Source organism: Eubalaena glacialis, chromosome 9 (assembly GCF_028564815.1).
Source record: "Eubalaena glacialis isolate mEubGla1 chromosome 9, mEubGla1.1.hap2.+ XY, whole genome shotgun sequence".
Classification (NCBI taxonomy): Eukaryota; Metazoa; Chordata; class Mammalia; order Artiodactyla; family Balaenidae; genus Eubalaena; species Eubalaena glacialis.
This window is the reverse complement of record NC_083724.1, coordinates 86,734,571-86,753,011: the sequence shown is the minus strand read 5'-3', so window position 1 is coordinate 86,753,011 and position 18,441 is coordinate 86,734,571. Positions and strand designations below refer to the sequence as shown.

At 45.3% G+C, this 18,441-nt stretch overlaps 1 protein-coding gene across 1 annotated transcript; it reads left to right on the top strand.

Moving 5' to 3' along the window:
- Window positions 1-14,276: 14,276 nt before the first annotated feature.
- GAS1 (growth arrest specific 1) lies at window positions 14,277-15,504 on the top strand. Its single transcript, XM_061200571.1, has one exon. It carries the CDS (start codon window positions 14,363-14,365, stop codon window positions 15,407-15,409), a length of 1,047 nt encoding a protein of 348 aa, XP_061056554.1. The 5' UTR covers window positions 14,277-14,362; the 3' UTR covers window positions 15,410-15,504.
- The last annotated feature ends 2,937 nt before the right edge of the window (window positions 15,505-18,441 follow it).

Sequence of the window (18,441 nt, the reverse complement as noted above, 5' to 3'; positions counted from 1 at the left end):
TTTTTTCCCCAAAATACTCTATGACAATTACATACTTTTAGCAATAAAGACGTAAGCAATTCTAATGTTAACAATTCAAACCAAATTGTTTGAGAAGCGTTAACTACACACTCCGGAATTTTACATTAGCTTGCTGATAGATAATTTTGCAGTTGAAAGTTTTTTTGTTGGGGGCATGGGGTGGAGAGGGGAAGCCTATTCCTTTTATATAGATTTTTACAAAATAAAAAGCAAATTTTTAAGACAATTGATAAGTTCTCTAACAAATTATGTTATTAGTATTTAGAGAACAGTTGATCCAGGTTTATGACATAGTTACAAAAAAGTTTCTCCTTGATATCAACAGTGAAAAACCAGATTTTAAAACAAGGCCTGGCATAGCTTTGAAACATTCTATAATGCCCACTAAAGAATTGGCCCCAATTATGGTAGAACTTAAGATGTTATGTCCAAATGTGTATAAGGTGCTACCTTGGAAAAATTACTTTTTGAGGAAAATTGTACTGACTGCCAACTGCAAGCCACAGAGAGTAAAGCAGATTGTGCCTCAAATGATCTATTTGGATTTTAAATCTCTGTTTCATTAATATCTCTCTTTCAGAAAGTATGAAAGTCAAGTTTCCTGAGAATTGGGGCACCTGCTGATTCTGTGAGATTTCCTCTTGTTGAAACCCAGCCAGCATCTTTATCTCCCAAAGCAATGGTGTGGAGCTTGCGTCCCACCCCCTGGAGAACAGCTGCTCTGTCTGCTCTGAGCACAAGCTGGGTCGTGCTGTCACTTGGCATCCTGGGGTTATTAACGACGTTCTTTGAAGAATCAGAAGTTTGTTTCTTACATTTTTATTAATCTTCACACAGTGGTGAGCCCTTAAGTTCCTGCACCTAACACTAATTTGCCTCTAAAACCAAAGAAAATAACTAGTATCAACATATAGTACAGAGCTTCTCCAATGATCTGTGGTGAAAGACCAGGTTATTTTTTCCATCCATCACATAAAAATAAACAAAATAAAAATAAATGAATAAAAATAAAAACAGGTGTATGCTCTACCATGATCTTAAGGTCCCAGTGTCTTTGTGGATATAAGGCTGCCATCACCTTCCTGAAGGGGTGGGGCAAAGTGATCTCTATCACGTCTTTATCAAGGGGGCTTTGTAAAGATGATGTGAAATGATAGAAGTTCATTCAAAATTTAATGCAACAAATTAACTGATTTTTTCTATTCAGGATTGTAAGAGTCACTTAATAAGTATAAACACCACCCCGTCAAGTTCCCCAGCCTATTGCTCTGCTGGCAGACATTTATCTGCTTAAGGTGAGTGCTGTTGGTCTCCATACTCTCTAGCTTGGAAAAGTTCCTATCTGCAGAGAAGAAGACACCATATCACCCAACTTAAATGATACCTACAAAATAGAAGCCCCCAATTTTTATTATTCGATTCAACAGCCATAAAATTATTCATCCAAATTGCTATAAAAGTATCAAGTATGTTACTCTCACATTCTCAGGGGCCACTGAGGAACAGTGCATGGACCAGCACCAACTCAAAGAATGCGTTGGTAGAGCCCTGGCACAACGGACACTTTTCTTCTGATGACTCCCTTGGTTTTCCTTCAGGGGCTTCCTCTCTCTCACTCCTAAGGTACATGGGTGCACGACCTAGACCAAGTGAGGTTCCAGCACTTTGCCTAGAACTTTTTGGGAAAAAAATACTTTTGGCAAAAAAAATATTTCTATTGAGATTGCTAGAATATACACAGCATCCTTTCTTATGTTTTTTTTTTGTATTATTATTGGAAAGATTCTCAGTAGTGGGCTGGGCCAGATGGTTGTATTTTACATTTATTTTACATTTTAAAGGTGTAGCTACATCAACTTCCTAAAAGGATTTGCATTTCCACCAGTAGTGTTTGGAGATATCTTTAGGAGAACTACTGTCACAGTTCTTCCACATTTTAGCCAGTCTAGTGGGTGTTAAAGTGATATCTCATTGTTTTCTCATTTCCTTTGATCTGACTACTAATTAATTTAAATATTTTTTCACTTGTTTGTTGACATATGGATTTGCACTTCTGTGAACTTTCTGTTTACATCTTTCCCCATTTTCTCTTAGACTATCTTTTTCTTATAAGTTTATAAGAGCTCTTTGCTTATTAAAAAGTTGGTCTTCTGTCATCTACTTTATAAATATTTTTTCCAGATCTTGGTGTTTCTATTGACTTTGTCTATGGTTATCTTTTCCATACACAACTTCTTAATTTTTTTATAGTCAAATATGTATATTTTTGTTCCATTATCTTCTGATTTTCCAGTCTTGGTTATAAGAGTCTTTCTAAATTCTAGGATATATGTCATAGCCTAGATTTTCTTATTTGATTTTTATTTTACTTTTTATATTTAAGTTTCTATCTGGAATTTGTATTTTTACATTTCCTCTTAAATGGATGGCCAGTTTTTCCAGCGTCATTTATTTAAGAGACCACACTTTTCCCACTGATTAAACCATAACCTTTGTGAAGTAAATATATGACAAAGGTTATGGTCTAATCAGCACCATATTGATTTAATTATTAAGGCTATATCGTATGTTCTGATACCTCTCATTTCAGTTTTGTAATTTTCTTAGGTATTTTTAGTCATTACTTTTTCTATATGAATTTCAACATAATTTCATCCAATTCCAAGAAAAACCCTGTTGAGATTTCAACTGGAATTGCATTAAATTTATGTATTATTTGGGAGAATTAGCATTTTATTTTGTGGATACTTTTCTATATATTCAGATCTTATTTTCATTTTCATAATAGTATTTTTTAACTATTCATATGGGTCCAAAGTCTTCCTTATAAAATTTATTCCTAAATATTTTATATCTTCTGTCACAAATATACAGAAAGTATTTTTCCAGTTTTCTTTTCTAAGTGTTCATGACTGGAGTACAGAAAAGTTCTTTTTATATTCATCTAGTAGGTAGGGACTTTACCAAATTTTCTTATTGCATCCAGTGATTTTTTTTTTTTAATTAATTAATTAATTTATTTATTTATTTATTTTTGGCTGTGTTGGTTCTTCGTTTCTGTGTGAGGGCTTTCTCTAGTTGCGGCAAGCGGGGGCCACTCTTCATCGCAGTGCGCGGGCCTCTCACTGTCGTGGCCTCTCCTGTTGCGCAGCACAGGCTCCAGACGCGCAGGCTCAGTAGTTGTGGCTCACGGGCCCAGTTGCTCCGCGGCATGTGGGATCTTCCCAGACCAAGGCTCGAACTCGTGTCCCCTGCATCGGCAGGCGGACTCTCAACCACTGCACCACCAGGGAAGCCCACATCCAGTGATTTTTTAAAAAAGCATCTCTTGGGTTTTCTAAGCATGCAATTATGCCATTAACTATGTCAGTTAGGGATGGGCAAGTTATGCTGTAGTAACAAATAATATCAAAATTTCAGGGGTTTATCACAACATAAGTTTTTTTTTTCACTCATGCACAAACTGCTGGGGGTCCAGGACAGCTGTGCTCTAGAGTATTGAATTTGCACCATAGGCTGCTTTGATCTTCTAGTCCCACCCCCATCCCTACCCCCAAAACAACTGGATGCTTCTAGGTTCAGCAGGGCAGGGAAAGAGAGGGCAGGAGGATATAAATGCCTCATCTTAAAAGTGCTGGGTGTCACTTCCAATCACAGCCCACTGGCTAGAACTGGTTACATCATCCTGCCCAACTGCAAAGGGAGTGTGCGTGGCCAAGAAAAGGTGAGGAGGACCTAAGTATTGACCAGCACTAGTAATGTTGGCCATGTGTGCTGAAAGAGTTTTTATATCTTCTTTTCCAATTTTTGTGTCTATTATTACATTTTTTGTTCTTATTATATTTGTTAAAACTTCTAAGGAAATACTAAGTAATAATGGCATTGACTATCCCTGTCATTTCCAATTTTAATTCAAACGGCTCTAGCGTTTTGTAACTTTGGTTTCTGGTTTCTGTATGTTTTACATCGTGTAATTAGTTTCTACCTATTGCTCCCTTGCCTGGGGTTTTTATTAGCAATGGCTACTAATGTCTTTTCAGCATTGTCTGATATGATCATATCTTTTTCTCTTTTAATTTATTGGTGCAGATTATGTGGCGACATTTCCTGCATTTGGATCTCTAGGATAAATCCCTCCTGGTCTTAGACTGCTATTACTTTGAAACTTTGATGTGTCTCAATATTATAGTGTCTGCACCTGGGTGGGTGGCACCCCAAACAGCTCATCCATTGATTCATCTGACCGTGAGAGCCAAGTGCACATGAGGAGAAATCTGGGAAGTCAGCTGCCACCTGATATTACAAAGAGTATGTGCACACAGAGAGGATGGTGTTGACATTACATGTATTATCCAAGGAATAAGGGTTCTGTAAGGAGACCCTCTCCTACGTTCCCTTAAAAGTGGGGGCCAGAACCACTTCTCTGACAAAGAGACAAACATACTAAAGGCCCCAGATTAAAAGCAGGATGGCAATGCCATGACTGATGCTCAGAGAGAAATGCCAATTTGTGTTTACTCACATGCATGTGTGAGTGTATGTGCATGTATGTGTGCCTGCATGTGTGTATGTGAGTGCATGCATATATATGTGTGGGTGCATATGTGTGTCTGTGGGTGTGAATGCATGCACGTGTGTTTGAAGGTACAGGCTGGAATAGATGGGGGTAAGTATTTGGAACTGGTTTTCCAAACTATTACATCCTGTAGTTATGGTAATGACCTTGGGCATTCTGAAGAGTTACTGGAAGTTTTTAACTGGAGTAGTGATTTGGTCAGACTTAGCAGCAGCATGGAGGATTACTTTAGAGTAGTGATTCCAAAATGCTGTCCGAAGTTGCAAAAGCTTCTGAAGTTTCCCTCGTGTAGTAACTTTCTGTTGAAATGAGAAAAAAAATAGGACAATGTATTAAATTCTTTAAAAATCTAAATGCATTCAATTTAAAGGCCTCTATTCTCCAGTTATTTCCACCCTGCCTTTGTGGTTTCAAAGTTCCCTTTATTTAATAAAACACTAATGTTAATAGTTGGTAGTAAGGATTTTTTTATTTGTTTGTTAATATTTGACAAAATTAAAAAGTTGGTATCTTTTTTCAAAGATAATCCAAATTTTTTAAAAAATGAACTGATCTGTGAAATCCCCAAGTCTGGGAACCACTGGCAGGATTATTTAACCAGAAATATACCTTTGTAATTTTTTTCCCAAAATACACACTCCTGGGCCTTGGGGAAGAATTCAAGTGTAACAGAACTTGTACAGGTATATGTATTTTTTAAAAGCCTCCCATGTGATTCTGAGACACTTCCCTGGCTAAGAACCTCCAATTCAGAGAAAGAGTTGGGAAACACCTAGTGGTCAGCAATGGTGAAAAACTCTAAGTAGCCAGGGCAGTGGGAATACAGGAAGGTTGGGTGCGAGAGACTTTTTCTTAGATGAAATTAATAAGACTTGGAATGGTCCTTGAGGGGGTTATAAGGAAAGATGGAGTTCAGGAGAAGGCCCCAGATCTTCAGCTATGGGCATGAGCCAACTTGTTGTGCATGAATGGGGTTCCCATCCATACGAGACTCCCATCCTACTTTGTTCCCAAGAATTCATGCCTCTTAAGAAAGCAATGGAGAGATAAAGAGAAGACTTGTAGAGAGAATGGGGTAGACATGCAGGATATGAAGTAGGATTAGAATTCTAGAGTAGATGTTGTTTGGTTTCCACTGGTTGTCTGCCACCATGTATTCATATTCTCTAGTCATAAAAACAAAAATAAATAAAACAGGTGAGAGGGCACCTATGACTTAAACCTTCAGCTAAGTGGTAAGCATCCTAGCCACCCCCCAATGGCCAGCTGACATATTGCTAAGTCCCCAAAATGGCACAGATCTGCTTCTTATGGCTTTCTATCTGCCATATTGCTAAGCACCAAGAGGTAGGTGGTGCTTATCATGTACCTTTTGTTCTTTCTCCGAACCACTCAACACTCTGGGAATATCATGTTCTATTTTAAGGCTTCAGAACTATTCCATATTCTTTAACCTCTCAGGGTCTCTGTTCCCTTTTCTATAGTATAAGTGGTTTCGACTAGTTCTGAGTTGGCTAATACAGAAGACAAGCAATAAGTTCTGATCTTTCATGCATTCAGCCTATCAAATCTTTTACTGACTGACTGTGATGGGCCATCAGTTGGATATGGGATGTGAAGAAAAAGGAAGAGTCCAGGTAGATCTTTGACCCAAGCAATTGGGTATGATGGAAAGTGTGTATGTGATTATCTATTGGTGCATAACAAACCACCTCAAAACTTAGTGCTTTAAAACTACATTCTTTGTTATTTCTCATGATCCTTTGGGTTGACAGGGCTAAGCTGTGCTGTTCTTTCATGGGGCAAGACCAGAACTAGGGTGAGGTGAATGAAGTGTCTAGGGTACAGGATGTAAGGGGCACTCACTCTCAAGGTCCCTGCAGCATCACGATGAGAGTGAGCGTCCCATTAAATTTTGTACCTGGTGCCTTACTCCCCTTGCCCTAGTCCCAACCCTGGGTTGGGGTTTCTCTCATGTGCTTTTCTTCAGATGGCAGCTGTGGAGTCATCTGAAGGTTCCACTGGGCTGGACATCCAAGATGTCTTTTTCACTCACCTATCTTGTGCCTTCCTCACTCACATGGCTGAAAAAGCTGGGAGCTGCCCAGGCATCTCTTTCTATCTCCAAGTATCCTCTCCACATGGCAAGCCTGGCCTTCTTTGCAGCATGGGAGTCTCAAAGTAGTCAGATTTCCTACATGGTAACTGGCTTCTCCAGAGCAAGCATTCCAAGAGGCCCAGGTAGAAGCTGCAAGTCTTCTTGTACCCTCTCCAGGAAACCCCAGAGTGTCAGTCACTATCACTGCATTCCATTGGTCAAAGTCACTAATGTCTGCCCAAGATTTAAGGGAAAAGATGTTAGACTCTGCCTCTTGATCTGAGTAGCATGGATATAAAGGGATGAAGGAAATTGATGGAGACCAATTTTGGAGAATGTATACCACTGAAAGACCAGGCAACAAACACATTTTGGGGGTGGGAAATCAGAAGTCCTCTCGGGGCAAGCTAAGTTTGTGATGCTCATTGAGTAATCAAGTGAATACATACACACAGAAATCAGTGAAAGACTGGGATTGAAACTATCAATGTAATTTAGATGTAATTTAGAACTAGGCACTGGATGAGATCACCTAAGGAGTGAGTTTAGAGAGAAAATGAGCCCCAGTGAGTACAATGGGGAACAGGATAGTATAGAGTCCCAGAATCCAAATGAAAAAGCACTTTGAAGAGGAGGGTTATCAGTCATGTCCTGTGGTGTCGAAAGGTCAGATAAGATGAGGGCTGAGAGGTGACCATTGATTGGGTAGAGCAAAATTTCAGTCATCCTTGATGAGAAAAATGGTGAGATGAATCTCAATTATAGTGAACTGAGGAGATAGCAGACAAAGTGAGTAAAAGCAACTTTTTCAAGGAGTTTTCATAGAAATGGGATAGTTACTGAGTGGGGACTTGAGGTCTAGGAAACATTTGTTTTGTTTTAAGATACAACAAAGTATAGTTTATTGTAGGTGGATGGGCATGATACAGTAGAAAGGGAGCTAAGTAAACAGCAGAAGTAATTGCAAAGAACGTCTTGAGCAGGTGAGAGGCGACAGCACCAAGACAGACTAGAGACACAGGAGGTGGTGGTCGGTGAAATGACATTCCAATTAGAGATTCTGCATTGGAGACTTTCGAGGTGACACAGTTATGGTAATGCCTAGATCTAGGGTATGGTTAAGAGTTGGTACGTGAATGTGAGAAGTCAAGGAACTCAGAGGTCGAGGTTGTCATGAAGAGTAGTGTGGAGAGAAAACCAGTGAGCCAGATGCGGAAACCATGAGAAAATGCACCCCTGAGGGAATTAAGCCCGAATGCCCAAATGCACCAGGGATGGCGCTGTGCTATGTCCACTGGACTGAGATGGAGCTGTGTGCCCTGAATTGCCCTCCCCGCGCTGTTGCCTGTTACTGTTGGCCACGAGGGGAATTCTGCACCAGATCTGGAAATGAAGCAGCAGCATTACATTCTTTGTAAGCTCTGAAGGTAGAGGAGGCCCTAGCGCTGTGGCAGCTGGCTCCCTTCCTTGCTGATTTAAAGCTCCCCTTGGTTGGGATGGGTCAGCACCTGACCTGAGCTTCCCAAACTCCTGCCACTTTCCTACTTCAGCTTCTCTGAGTCCTGGACAAAGTGCGTATCAGCTCCAGGTTTGAAGGTGCCAGCTTCCCCTACGAGTCACCCCCTGTGGCACCGAGGTTGGAAGTGATGAGGGAGATGCAAGTTCCAGTTCACTCCAACTGGTTCCAGTTTTCCTCATAGGTTCAAGGTCCAGCTCTCTTTTCCAACCACCTGTCTGGCCAACCCCAGTGAATTCAGGCTCAACAACAGACACAGAAACAACAGACTGCACCGCCTGCTGCCCAGCTACCACCTTGTGGGAGGTCCCCTCTCCATAATAAATCCTTCATCTGTCTTGCTCATGGACTCTCCTTTGGTCAAGCCCTGGCTGGTACAGCATCCGTTGTGATGGACCAACTTCTCCTCTGTGCCCAGAGTGGTACTGTTACTGAACCAGGTTCATTTGCCCGACATGCAGCAAGGCAAACACTGAGATGCCAAGGTTTGCAGCAAAGGGTTTACTCACAAGGCAGCCAAATGAGGAGATGGGAGAACAAGTCTCAAATCTGTCTCTCCAAAGGAGAAGGGCTCAGGGTATCTATGAGATATAGTTGAGCTGTGCGGAGAGTGAGGAAAGGTGATTGGAAATAAGAAAAAGGGGAGGTAATCATCATTTTGCACAGGTGCAACTAAGCTACAGGCGTCTTCGTGAGACAAGTGTTCAGAAAATGGCAAATTAGCATGTTCTTAGGGTGGAGTTTTCGGCTCTCCGATATCAAGAGGTCATGGAGCAGACACTTGAGATGCTCAGTTGGTGGATGGGTGGTCTTCACGGGTCTTTACCAGCTAGAGCTCAAACTGGACACAGTTGACTCCAAGTTCCTGATAAGCAACTTGGGCAAACATCTTATTGTTTAGGCTACATGACACTTGAAGGACATGCAAATTTTTTGTAGCAAAAATTAAAGCAAGCTTGGTCAGTGAAGGCAGGTTATCAGTTTAATGGATCTAACTGATGATGACAATAGGTTTCAGTACTGGTTATGTACCATCCTTGAGAGAATGGAGGAAACAGCCAGTCAACTCATTTTCTGTCTTCTGCGGTTCCCAGGAGCAATCCTAGTTGAGAAGGTTTCCTGGAGGAAAAGTCAGTAGGTGACTGTTGGAGTAGCTGACAGCCATTTACGGAAACTAGAAGTTTCCAAGGAGGAGAGAAGAGAATAGTTTGGAAGTGGGAACAAGGGAGGAACAACAACCTGTGTACCCCACTTCGAGGTCTGGTGGGAGGTGGGTTATGGAAGAAAAATCAGCCAGGACTGAAGAGGGCTAAAATGGAGGCTGTGCCTCAAAAGACCAGCTGGGATTTGTTTTCCCAGGTTTACTGAGATATAATTAACATATAACATTGTATAAGTTTAAAGCGTACAATGTGACAATTTAATAAACATACATACTGTGAAATGTGTACCACAGTAAGGTTAGTTAACACATCCTTCACCTCACATAATTACCATTTTTTGTTGCTGTTGTTATGGTGAGAACATTAAAGCTCTACTCTCTAAGCAGCTTTCAAGTGTACAATACAGTAGTGTTAACTATAGTCACCATGCTGTACATTACATCTCTGGAACTTATTCATCTCATAAGTGAAAGTTTGTACCCCTTGACCAATATCGTCTCATCTCCCCCAAACTTCAGTCCCTGTCAACCACCATTCTACTCTCTGTTTCTATGAATTTGGTTAAAACTCCACATATAGCTGAGATCAGACCGTATTTGTCTTTCTCTGTCTGATTTATCTCACTTAGCATAATGCCCTCAAGGGAATCCGTGTTCATGCAAGTGGCAAGATTTTCCTTCTTCTTCTTTTTTTCCCCCCCGTATGGCTGAATCATGTTCCATTAGATATACATACCACATTTTATTTATCCATTCTTTGTCTATTGATGGACACTTAGGTCGTTTTTCTATCTTGGCTACTGTGAATAATGCTGCAATGACCATGGGATTGTAGACAGCTCTTTGAGATAGTGATTTTATCTCCTCTGGATAAATACTCAGAAGTGGAATTGCTGGGTTATATGGTAGTTCTCTTTTTAATTTTGTGAGGAAACTCCATACTGTTTTCCGTAGTGGTTGCACAAATTTACATTCCCACTAACAGTTATGAGTGTTCCCTTTCCTCCACACCCTCACCAGCATTTGTTATCTCTTGTCTTTTTGATGACAGCCATTCTAACAGGTGTCAGGTGATATCTCATTGTGGTTTTGATTTGCGTTTCCCCAATGATTAGTGATGTTGAGCATCTTTTCATGTATTTCTTGGCCATTTTTATGTCTTCTTTGGAAAAATGTCTATTTGAGTTCTCTTTCCATTATTTAATCAGATTGTTTATTTTTTTGTTATTGAGTGGTATGAGTTCCTTTTATATTTTGCATATTAATCCCTTATCAGATATGTGGTTTGCAAATATTTTCTCCCATTCTGTAGGTTCCAGCCAGTTTTACTTAGAGCAAGAACGTGGAGATCCAGCTCAGAAAGCAGGCTGGGAACATGGGAGATTTTGCTGAGAACAAACTGAGAGCTCCAGGGGAAGTGGGGTTTTGGGGGGTGGGGGTGGGGGGGAAAGCTCATGATGGGAATCATGACTTAAGCTTAAGTCAGTTTAAGGGATGTACAGAGTGATATGGGGATTAGTGTCTGGGTGATGAGAGATGGCTTGGAGGTCTGGTGGCTATCAATGAAAACCTGGATGTGAGGCAAGGTGGTACTCAGTCTCTGGGGCTGAGGGGGGGAGGGAGCTCATTCCTCCTCCTATCTCATCATCATAGCCTCCTTTTCAGCCTTGGTCTTTCTGGCAGCTGACAGCCATGCAGGCCTGAAATGCCATGAGACTGGGGTCCTGAGGTGACCCCAGAGCTCTCAAAGCTCTCAGGCCTTGCTGAAATCTTACTGAGAGTTCTATCAAGGCCAGGATGGGGCAAGTTTTACAAACAACAACAACAAAACATGTGGACCTCTAGAATAGGTGTTCTCAAAAGTTGGTTCCCAACAGGCAGCAGCAGCATTCCCTGAGAACTTGTTAGAAATGCAGATCCTTGCCCCTCACCCTCACCCCAGTCCTACTGCATAAGGAACTCCAGGAGAGGGCCCAGCAATCTGGGTTTGAACAAGGCCACCAGGCGAGTCTCACACTCACTAAGGTTTGAGACCCACTATTTTAAAGGAACTCAACAAACATTGGCTTAACATGCAGCTGACTGTTGATGTTGTTTTTTTTTCTTTTTTTTTATTATTTAATTTAATTAATTAATTAATTAATTTATGGCTGCGTTGGGTCTTCGTTTCTGTGCGAGGGCTCTCCCCAGTCGCGGCAAGTGGGGGCCACTCCTCATCGCGGTGCGCGGGCCTCTCACTGTCGCGGCCTCTCCTGTTGCGGAGCAGAGGCTCCAGACGCGCAGGCTCAGTAATTGTGGCTCACGGGCCCGGTTGCTCCGCGGCATGTGGGATCCTCCCAGACCAGGGCTCGAACCCGTGTCCCCTGCGTCAGCAGGCAGACTCTCCACCACTGCACCACCAGGGAAGCCCGATGTTGTTTTTATGAGCCTAAAATCACAGAGTATTAAAAATGAAAGGACTTTTTCAAGTGTCCGATCTGGCCTTGAACCTTACAGGTGAAGGGTCCAAGTCCCAGAAAAGTATTGTGACTGGTTCGAGCCCTCCTGGCAGGATGGAGATTACAATTCCAAATAACCAAACCAAACAAAACAAAAAAAAACCAAAAAAAAAGACAAAAACAAACAAAAACAAAACAAAACAAACAAACAAAACAAAAACAAACCCAGAACCTGGGAAATGGTTGTTCTAATGAGCCATACAATTGCAGCCCAGCCTTTCTCTCTCTCTCTCTCTCTCTATATTTTTTTAATATAGATTGTGATTGTTGTTTATGTGTTTTCCATTATTTAAGTCAGAGCAACAGGGTCTGTCTCACTTCAACCTGGCTCTTTTGAGGTTTGTTTGGTTTAGTTTTGTTTTGGGGATTGCAGAGGTGCAACTTCCTAAGGCAGACCCTGAGCCTCTGAGGAATGCAGCAGGCTCCGCAGGAACAGGAGGCTTTTCTGCAGCCAAAGTCTGCAGACGCTGTGTCTCTATTCTAACTTTTGCCATTTCCATCTCACCGGGCCCCCGGGGAGAGGCAGACAGCCGAACTCCGTGCGCACTGGAGCCCCGGCTCCCTCGGCTTCTGGAGAGGAGATTTAGCCTTAATTTTTGTGACAGATGGAGTTGATAGTCTCTCCACGGAAAGGGGAGGAAAAAAGCGCCAGTTTTTGACAGGCCGCAGACGCCGGGTGCCTCTGGTGGTCGAAGGCTGCGTTGCGCCGCAGTTAAGGTAGTTCGCAAACTCCCACGCCTGGATCGCAGAGGCTGCTGTACCTGGGCGGTTTCCCTTAAACCGAGGGAGATTGAAACATGCGCTTTAATAGAAACCTTGGAGGGTGCCAATTTATCCCCTTCCTCTGTGTTGTGACTGCGGCCAGATGGTACTGCTCAACATCCCTAAAGATTTTTAATACTATTACTGTTTTTTCATCGCCGTCCGTGTTAGAAACTTATACTCTTTTAAAAAAAATTAATTTGGCTTATTGGATTTCTGGCTTGCAATTGGCAATGATGTCTGACTCCAGGGCCATACTTGCCATTGGCACCAGGGTGCTGGGGGGTGAAGGGGTGGTAGAGGAAGGATTTGTAAATATCTCATCAGTATCTCCCTAACTAAAGCGTGTGCCTCTTTCTTGTGTGCGTTTGGATTTTTTTTTTTTTTTTAAGTTTAAACGTCCCGCATCAAATTCTCTGATTTCTCTCCTCCCCCTGTGATGATCAGGCAAAGATGGGGCACTCGAAAAACAAACTGAATTCTAAATCCAGTACAAAGCACACATGAGGGCCAGGGACAATTAATAAATGTACCAAAAAAAAGAAGAAGAAGAAGAACCAAACAAAAAGGACCGTGGACGAGTCGGTTGCAAACAGCTGCCCCTGAGCTCTGCCCTCTGGTTCTGTGCGCCAGCAAGGGCTCCATATCTGAGCCTCCTTAAGAGTAGGAGGAGCTCCCGGGCCTCTGTCAGGCTCCTTAAGCCGTTCCTTTCAAGCCCTGAATGCCTGAATGTGAGCTGCCCACCACCCTCCCCGCCCTCCCCCACTCCGCAACCCCACTCCAGCGGCTCGTAAAAAAAAAAAAAGTTTCAACAACAACAGGCGGGACCAATAGCATCTCGAAAAGCCGGGAAAGGGGGCCGAGCAAAGGGCGAAAGAGAGTGGAGAAAGGAGAAAGCGGGCAGGCTCGGAGCGCGCGGGGCCAGGGCTCGGCGAGCCGGAGGAGCGTTGCTAATGTTTTTGTTTGTTTGCTTTTCCATGCATGCATAATGAGGGGGCACCGCGGCACCACGCGGGGGCTCCCGGCCCACTTTTGTATTTAAAGCCTCGCTGCAAGCGAGTCCGCAGCCAGGCTCAGCGGATCCGCTCCCCGGGCTCCTTGTCACCCGAGAAGCCGCCGCTGAGGGAAGCCCGGGAGCTGCTCTCCGGCCGCGCCGAGTTTCCCGTTCTCCCCGCGCCGCCCGAAAAGAGCTCCCCGGAGCTCGGCCGAGACCGGGGTCGCCGCGGGCGGAGGGGGAGGGGACGCGGGCGGCCGGGCCGCGGGAAGGCGGGCAGCGCCGGGACGCGAGCCAGGAAGCCGCGCGATGCGAGAGCCCGCGGCGGCGGCGGCGGCGCGGCGCTGAGCCTGGGAGGAAGGAGCCGCCGCGGCCGCACAACGGATCTGCAGGCGCGGAGCAAAATGCACCCACGGCGCCGCGCGGTCCCGCAGCCCCGCCGCGACCCCGCGGCCCGCAGCCCCCCGGGGCGGCAGTGAGCGCCTCCCGCCACTGCCGGGGGCCGACCGGAGGGGTTCTCCGCGGCCTTGCACTTCTAGGAAGCCCCTGCAGTCCCAGCGAGAGCCGACCTTCTGCAAGCAGCGGGGCACCAGCCAGCGGCGCGCATGGATTTATGAAAACACTCATGCAAGAAGTTGGCAGGACTGGGGCAAACTTTTCCGCCGGCTCCGCGTCCGCCGCTCCCCGCGCCTCGTGTCCTTTCCGCTCCTCGCCCGGCGGCCGCCGCTGCCCGCGATGGTGGCAGCGCTGCTGGGCGGCGGCGGCGGGGCCCGCGGGGGGACCGTGCCGGGCGCCTGGCTGTGCCTGATGGCGCTGCTGCAGCTGCTGGGCTCGGCGCCGCGGGGCTCCGGGCTGGCGCACGGCCGCCGCCTCATCTGCTGGCAGGCGCTGCTGCAGTGCCAGGGGGAGCCGGAGTGCAGCTACGCCTACAACCAGTACGCCGAGGCGTGCGCGCCGGTGTTGGCGCAGCGCAGCGGGGGCGACGCGCCGGGGGCCGCCGCCGCTGCCGCCGCCTTCCCGGCCTCGGCCGCGTCCTTCTCGTCGCGCTGGCGCTGCCCGAGCCACTGCATCTCGGCTCTTATTCAGCTCAACCACACGCGCCGCGGGCCCGCCTTGGAGGACTGTGATTGCGCGCAAGACGAGAACTGCAAGTCCACCAAGCGCGCCATTGAGCCGTGCCTGCCCCGGACGAGCGGCGGTGGCGCGGGCGGCCCGGGCGCGGGCGGGGTCATGGGCTGCACCGAGGCCCGGCGGCGCTGCGACCGCGACAGCCGCTGCAACCTGGCGCTCAGCCGCTACCTGACCTACTGCGGGAAGCTCTTCAACGGGCTGCGCTGCACCGACGAGTGCCGCACGGTCATCGAGGACATGCTGGCCGTGCCCAAGGCGGCGCTGCTCAACGACTGTGTGTGCGACGGCCTGGAGCGGCCCATCTGCGAGTCGGTCAAAGAGAACATGGCCCGCCTGTGCTTCGGCGCCGAGCTGGGCAACGGCCCGGGCAGCAGCGGCTCGGACGGGGGCCTGGACGACTACTACGACGAGGAGTACGACGACGAGCAGCGCGCCGGGGGCGCGGGCGGCGAGCAGCCGCTGGACGACGACGACGGCGTCCCGCACCCTCCGCGCCCGGGCGGCGGCGCTGCTGCGGCGGGCGGCCGCGGAGACTTGCCCTACGGGTCCGGGCGCAGGAGCAGCAGCAGCGGCTGCCGCTCGGCGCCCCGAGGCGCCTGGACCCCGCTCGCCTCCATCTTGCTGCCGCTGCTGCTCCCGCTGCTCTTTTAACCCTCGCGCCCCGCGCCGTCGGCCACGGGAGGGTCGGCGCCGGGGCACCTGTGGCTCGGGGACAGACGGGTGGTCGGGGGTATTTTCCAAAACGTTTTCTGGGTGGTTTCTGCCTAGCCGGTCTCCCCGCCTTGACTCTTGGCACGACCCTCGCCTCCTCTCCCGAGCAGGACTTTTTGGACATCCTCCCCTGCCCCCATTCCGGGTTCCAGACACTCTCCGCAGAAACCAGCCTAACTCCGGACCCCCGACATGAAACGGGCCTGGGGGGACAGAACCGTAGTCCTGGACTCCGAAGAGAGGATGCTGACCAGTGGGGTCTTAAGAGTTTCAAGGGACTGGCTTTGGAGCAGGGGTTTTGAGGAAGGATTTATATTTGCAAAGGGGCTGTTGATTAGCGTTTCTCCTGCGAGGGGGGGAAAAAGTGCCGGTAATCGACTTTTATTGTGGCCAGTGAAGACATTGCAATCGTAACCGATTCATTCGTTTAGTCTTGGTATCCGCGCCCAGAATCCTCAGTTATTTTGGGGGGGGGGGTGTGGGGGGCGGGCGGGCAGGCATGAGAGGGGTTAATTTTCCTTTAATTAGTTTTGGGTAATTTTTAGCCCTTGACTTTAATTTCATTGCCACCACTCTGATCTCTTAGCACATTTCTTAGGATTAAGGATCCAAAAATTCTGATCTAAACAGTTGCTAGTGGTGTTGAACAATGCAACTTTTTATTTAAAAGAGCTCTGCACTGCCATCTATGAAAGCCTCTTTATGATGTTTGTTTTGTTGTCATTTTCTTTACATCAAGAAATTGTACGTACAAATATGCGGAGAATATATATTGCCTCTGCTTTTATCAGGGCGCTCACCCCTGGTACTTCGTATATAAAATGTATTAAAACTGGGGTTTGTTACCAGTTGTTGTATTTTGTATATAGAATTTTTATAAATTGTATGCTTCAGAAATAATTTATTTTTTAAAAGAAATTAAAAAACTTAAATCCGCATCCATGGTACACCTTTCCTCCCTGAAATGTAAAGAATCCGTTTGTCACCAGGGATCCAAAACCACAGTCCGTTGTGAAGTGTGCTCTATCTAGAACAATTTTGAAATGTACAGTGTATTTTATAGATTTGAAGTTAACATTCTTATTTTCAAGAGAATTTATGGACATTGTAGAAATGTATAAGTGCATTTCCAAACTGCCTTAAACATTGTATTTTTATAGACATTGTTTTAAAAAAAAAAAGTCCTATGTTTTAAGTAAAGGTGGCTTTGTGTATTTTTTTTTTTTTTTTTGGTTATTTGATTCTATTAAAATGTGTACATCAGTAAAGAGTTTTAAATAATGAATATGGTGTAGTTACTTGCCAGAGTTACATTGTGGTTAACCTAATAATGGGTGAGGAGGGGGGTGGAGGGGCCACTGGGAATCTATCAACCATCAACTGAAATTAAAATACAGTACAAGACGAGAAATGAGGGCTATTATTTCTGCCTTCAATTTAATGAACAATTAGACATCTGTAAATGAGGCAGCTACAAGATATAATTTGACTGGTCTCCATTGGTATTTACGTTTGTGGAGAGGCTTCACATAATTTGGGGCTAACCCAGACATTTCTTTCCCCTCCCCCTTTCCACTGGGACCCTCCCCTTGCCCCCCACCCTCAGGAGCGTCCTTTCCGGCTACTAGACATTCTCATACAATCAAACATGTCAATAACATCTGTTATCAATAGGTCTTAGGAAACCTGGGAGACTCAACTTCAAAGTCATTTTCGCACTTTGGGTAAAAAAGTACAAAATTTTGTTACAAAACATTCGGGCGGGCAAAAGTAAACATACTGGGGAGAGGAACAATTACCAGAACTTGTAATATTGTTGTGAGGAGTTGTTTAGCAGTGGGCTGAAGGCTGGGCTCCTGCCAGAGCTACTGATCTACACTCAAACGCCCTTAGATAAATAATTACACTCTTAAGCTGTGTCGAGTGCTGATACACTTGACCTTGTAAATAGAAATGTTTGCAGTAGGAATAAACTCCGGCATTGGAAAATCTTTTAAACATTAACACAAAAGAGAGCGCTCTGTCCTCTGGGGATTTGAGTCTGAACCTCGCCAAGCTAGGCACTTGCAAGGGGGAAAAAAAGTTTATTTATCTTCTATTCCTGGTGTTTATTTAAAGCTTTTCATTTTAAACTCGGTGATTGGAAGGCAAGTCAGGAGTTTAAAAGTCACCACAAATAAACTTTGTCTGAGGGGTCGACAGATTAGCAAGATCTCGTGTCTCTTTATATGATATTAACATGTGCTGAGAAAACATAACCAGATTTCTCTGCTGCCTGAAGTAATTAACAAAGCTATGCCCCCTTCCAACTTCCTCCCACCCACTCCCACCCCCTACTTTCGAGGTTCTTTTGCCTCTAATTCACTCTTTTCCTAGCTTTTATGGAGGGCTTCGAGGCAATTCTTATTGCATCTAAAACCAAGATTCATATATGCATAGCATCAGAAAGTCTGAGGTAGTTGTGGTGTCAGACCAGCCCAGGAGAGTGGTGTGTGGCTAGAACCCCGTCACCTGAATGGTTGAGTAAACATATTGTTAAAATAAAGCTGAAAGCGTTGTTTCTTTGGGAAGTGAACAAAGAGTATTCCAAGAGACTTGTGAATGAAATCAGCTTTCTTTACAAAACGACGAGTTAGCAAATGCTTCTGCGTTTGTCCTTAAATATATTTAAATCATCTCCTCCTCATGTTATTTTAACACATTCTTGACTAAAAGTTAAGTCTTTGTCCCAGTAAAAGGCCCAGTTTTCCCCAGTAAGAAGTAAAAGGCATTAGCACTAGAAAAGGCTTGATAATTAACTGCTACAATAAACTCACGACTTGATTTTACAGGGTCCTGTCAAAAGCATCTGCCTGGAGTAAATCAACACAGCTCGCTCTTGGGGAGTGAGGACATGAGGCTTTATGCTTTCTTCCTTGGAGAAAGTGAACACTGATCGGTGGTCCATTTTAATTTAAACAGTTCTACGCTGG

Bases quoted from the DNA above. Each gene is read 5' to 3' on its own strand.
- GAS1 (XM_061200571.1), top strand. From the start codon at position 14,363: ATGGTGGCAGCGCTGCTGGGCGGCGGCGGCGGGGCCCGCGGGGGGACC.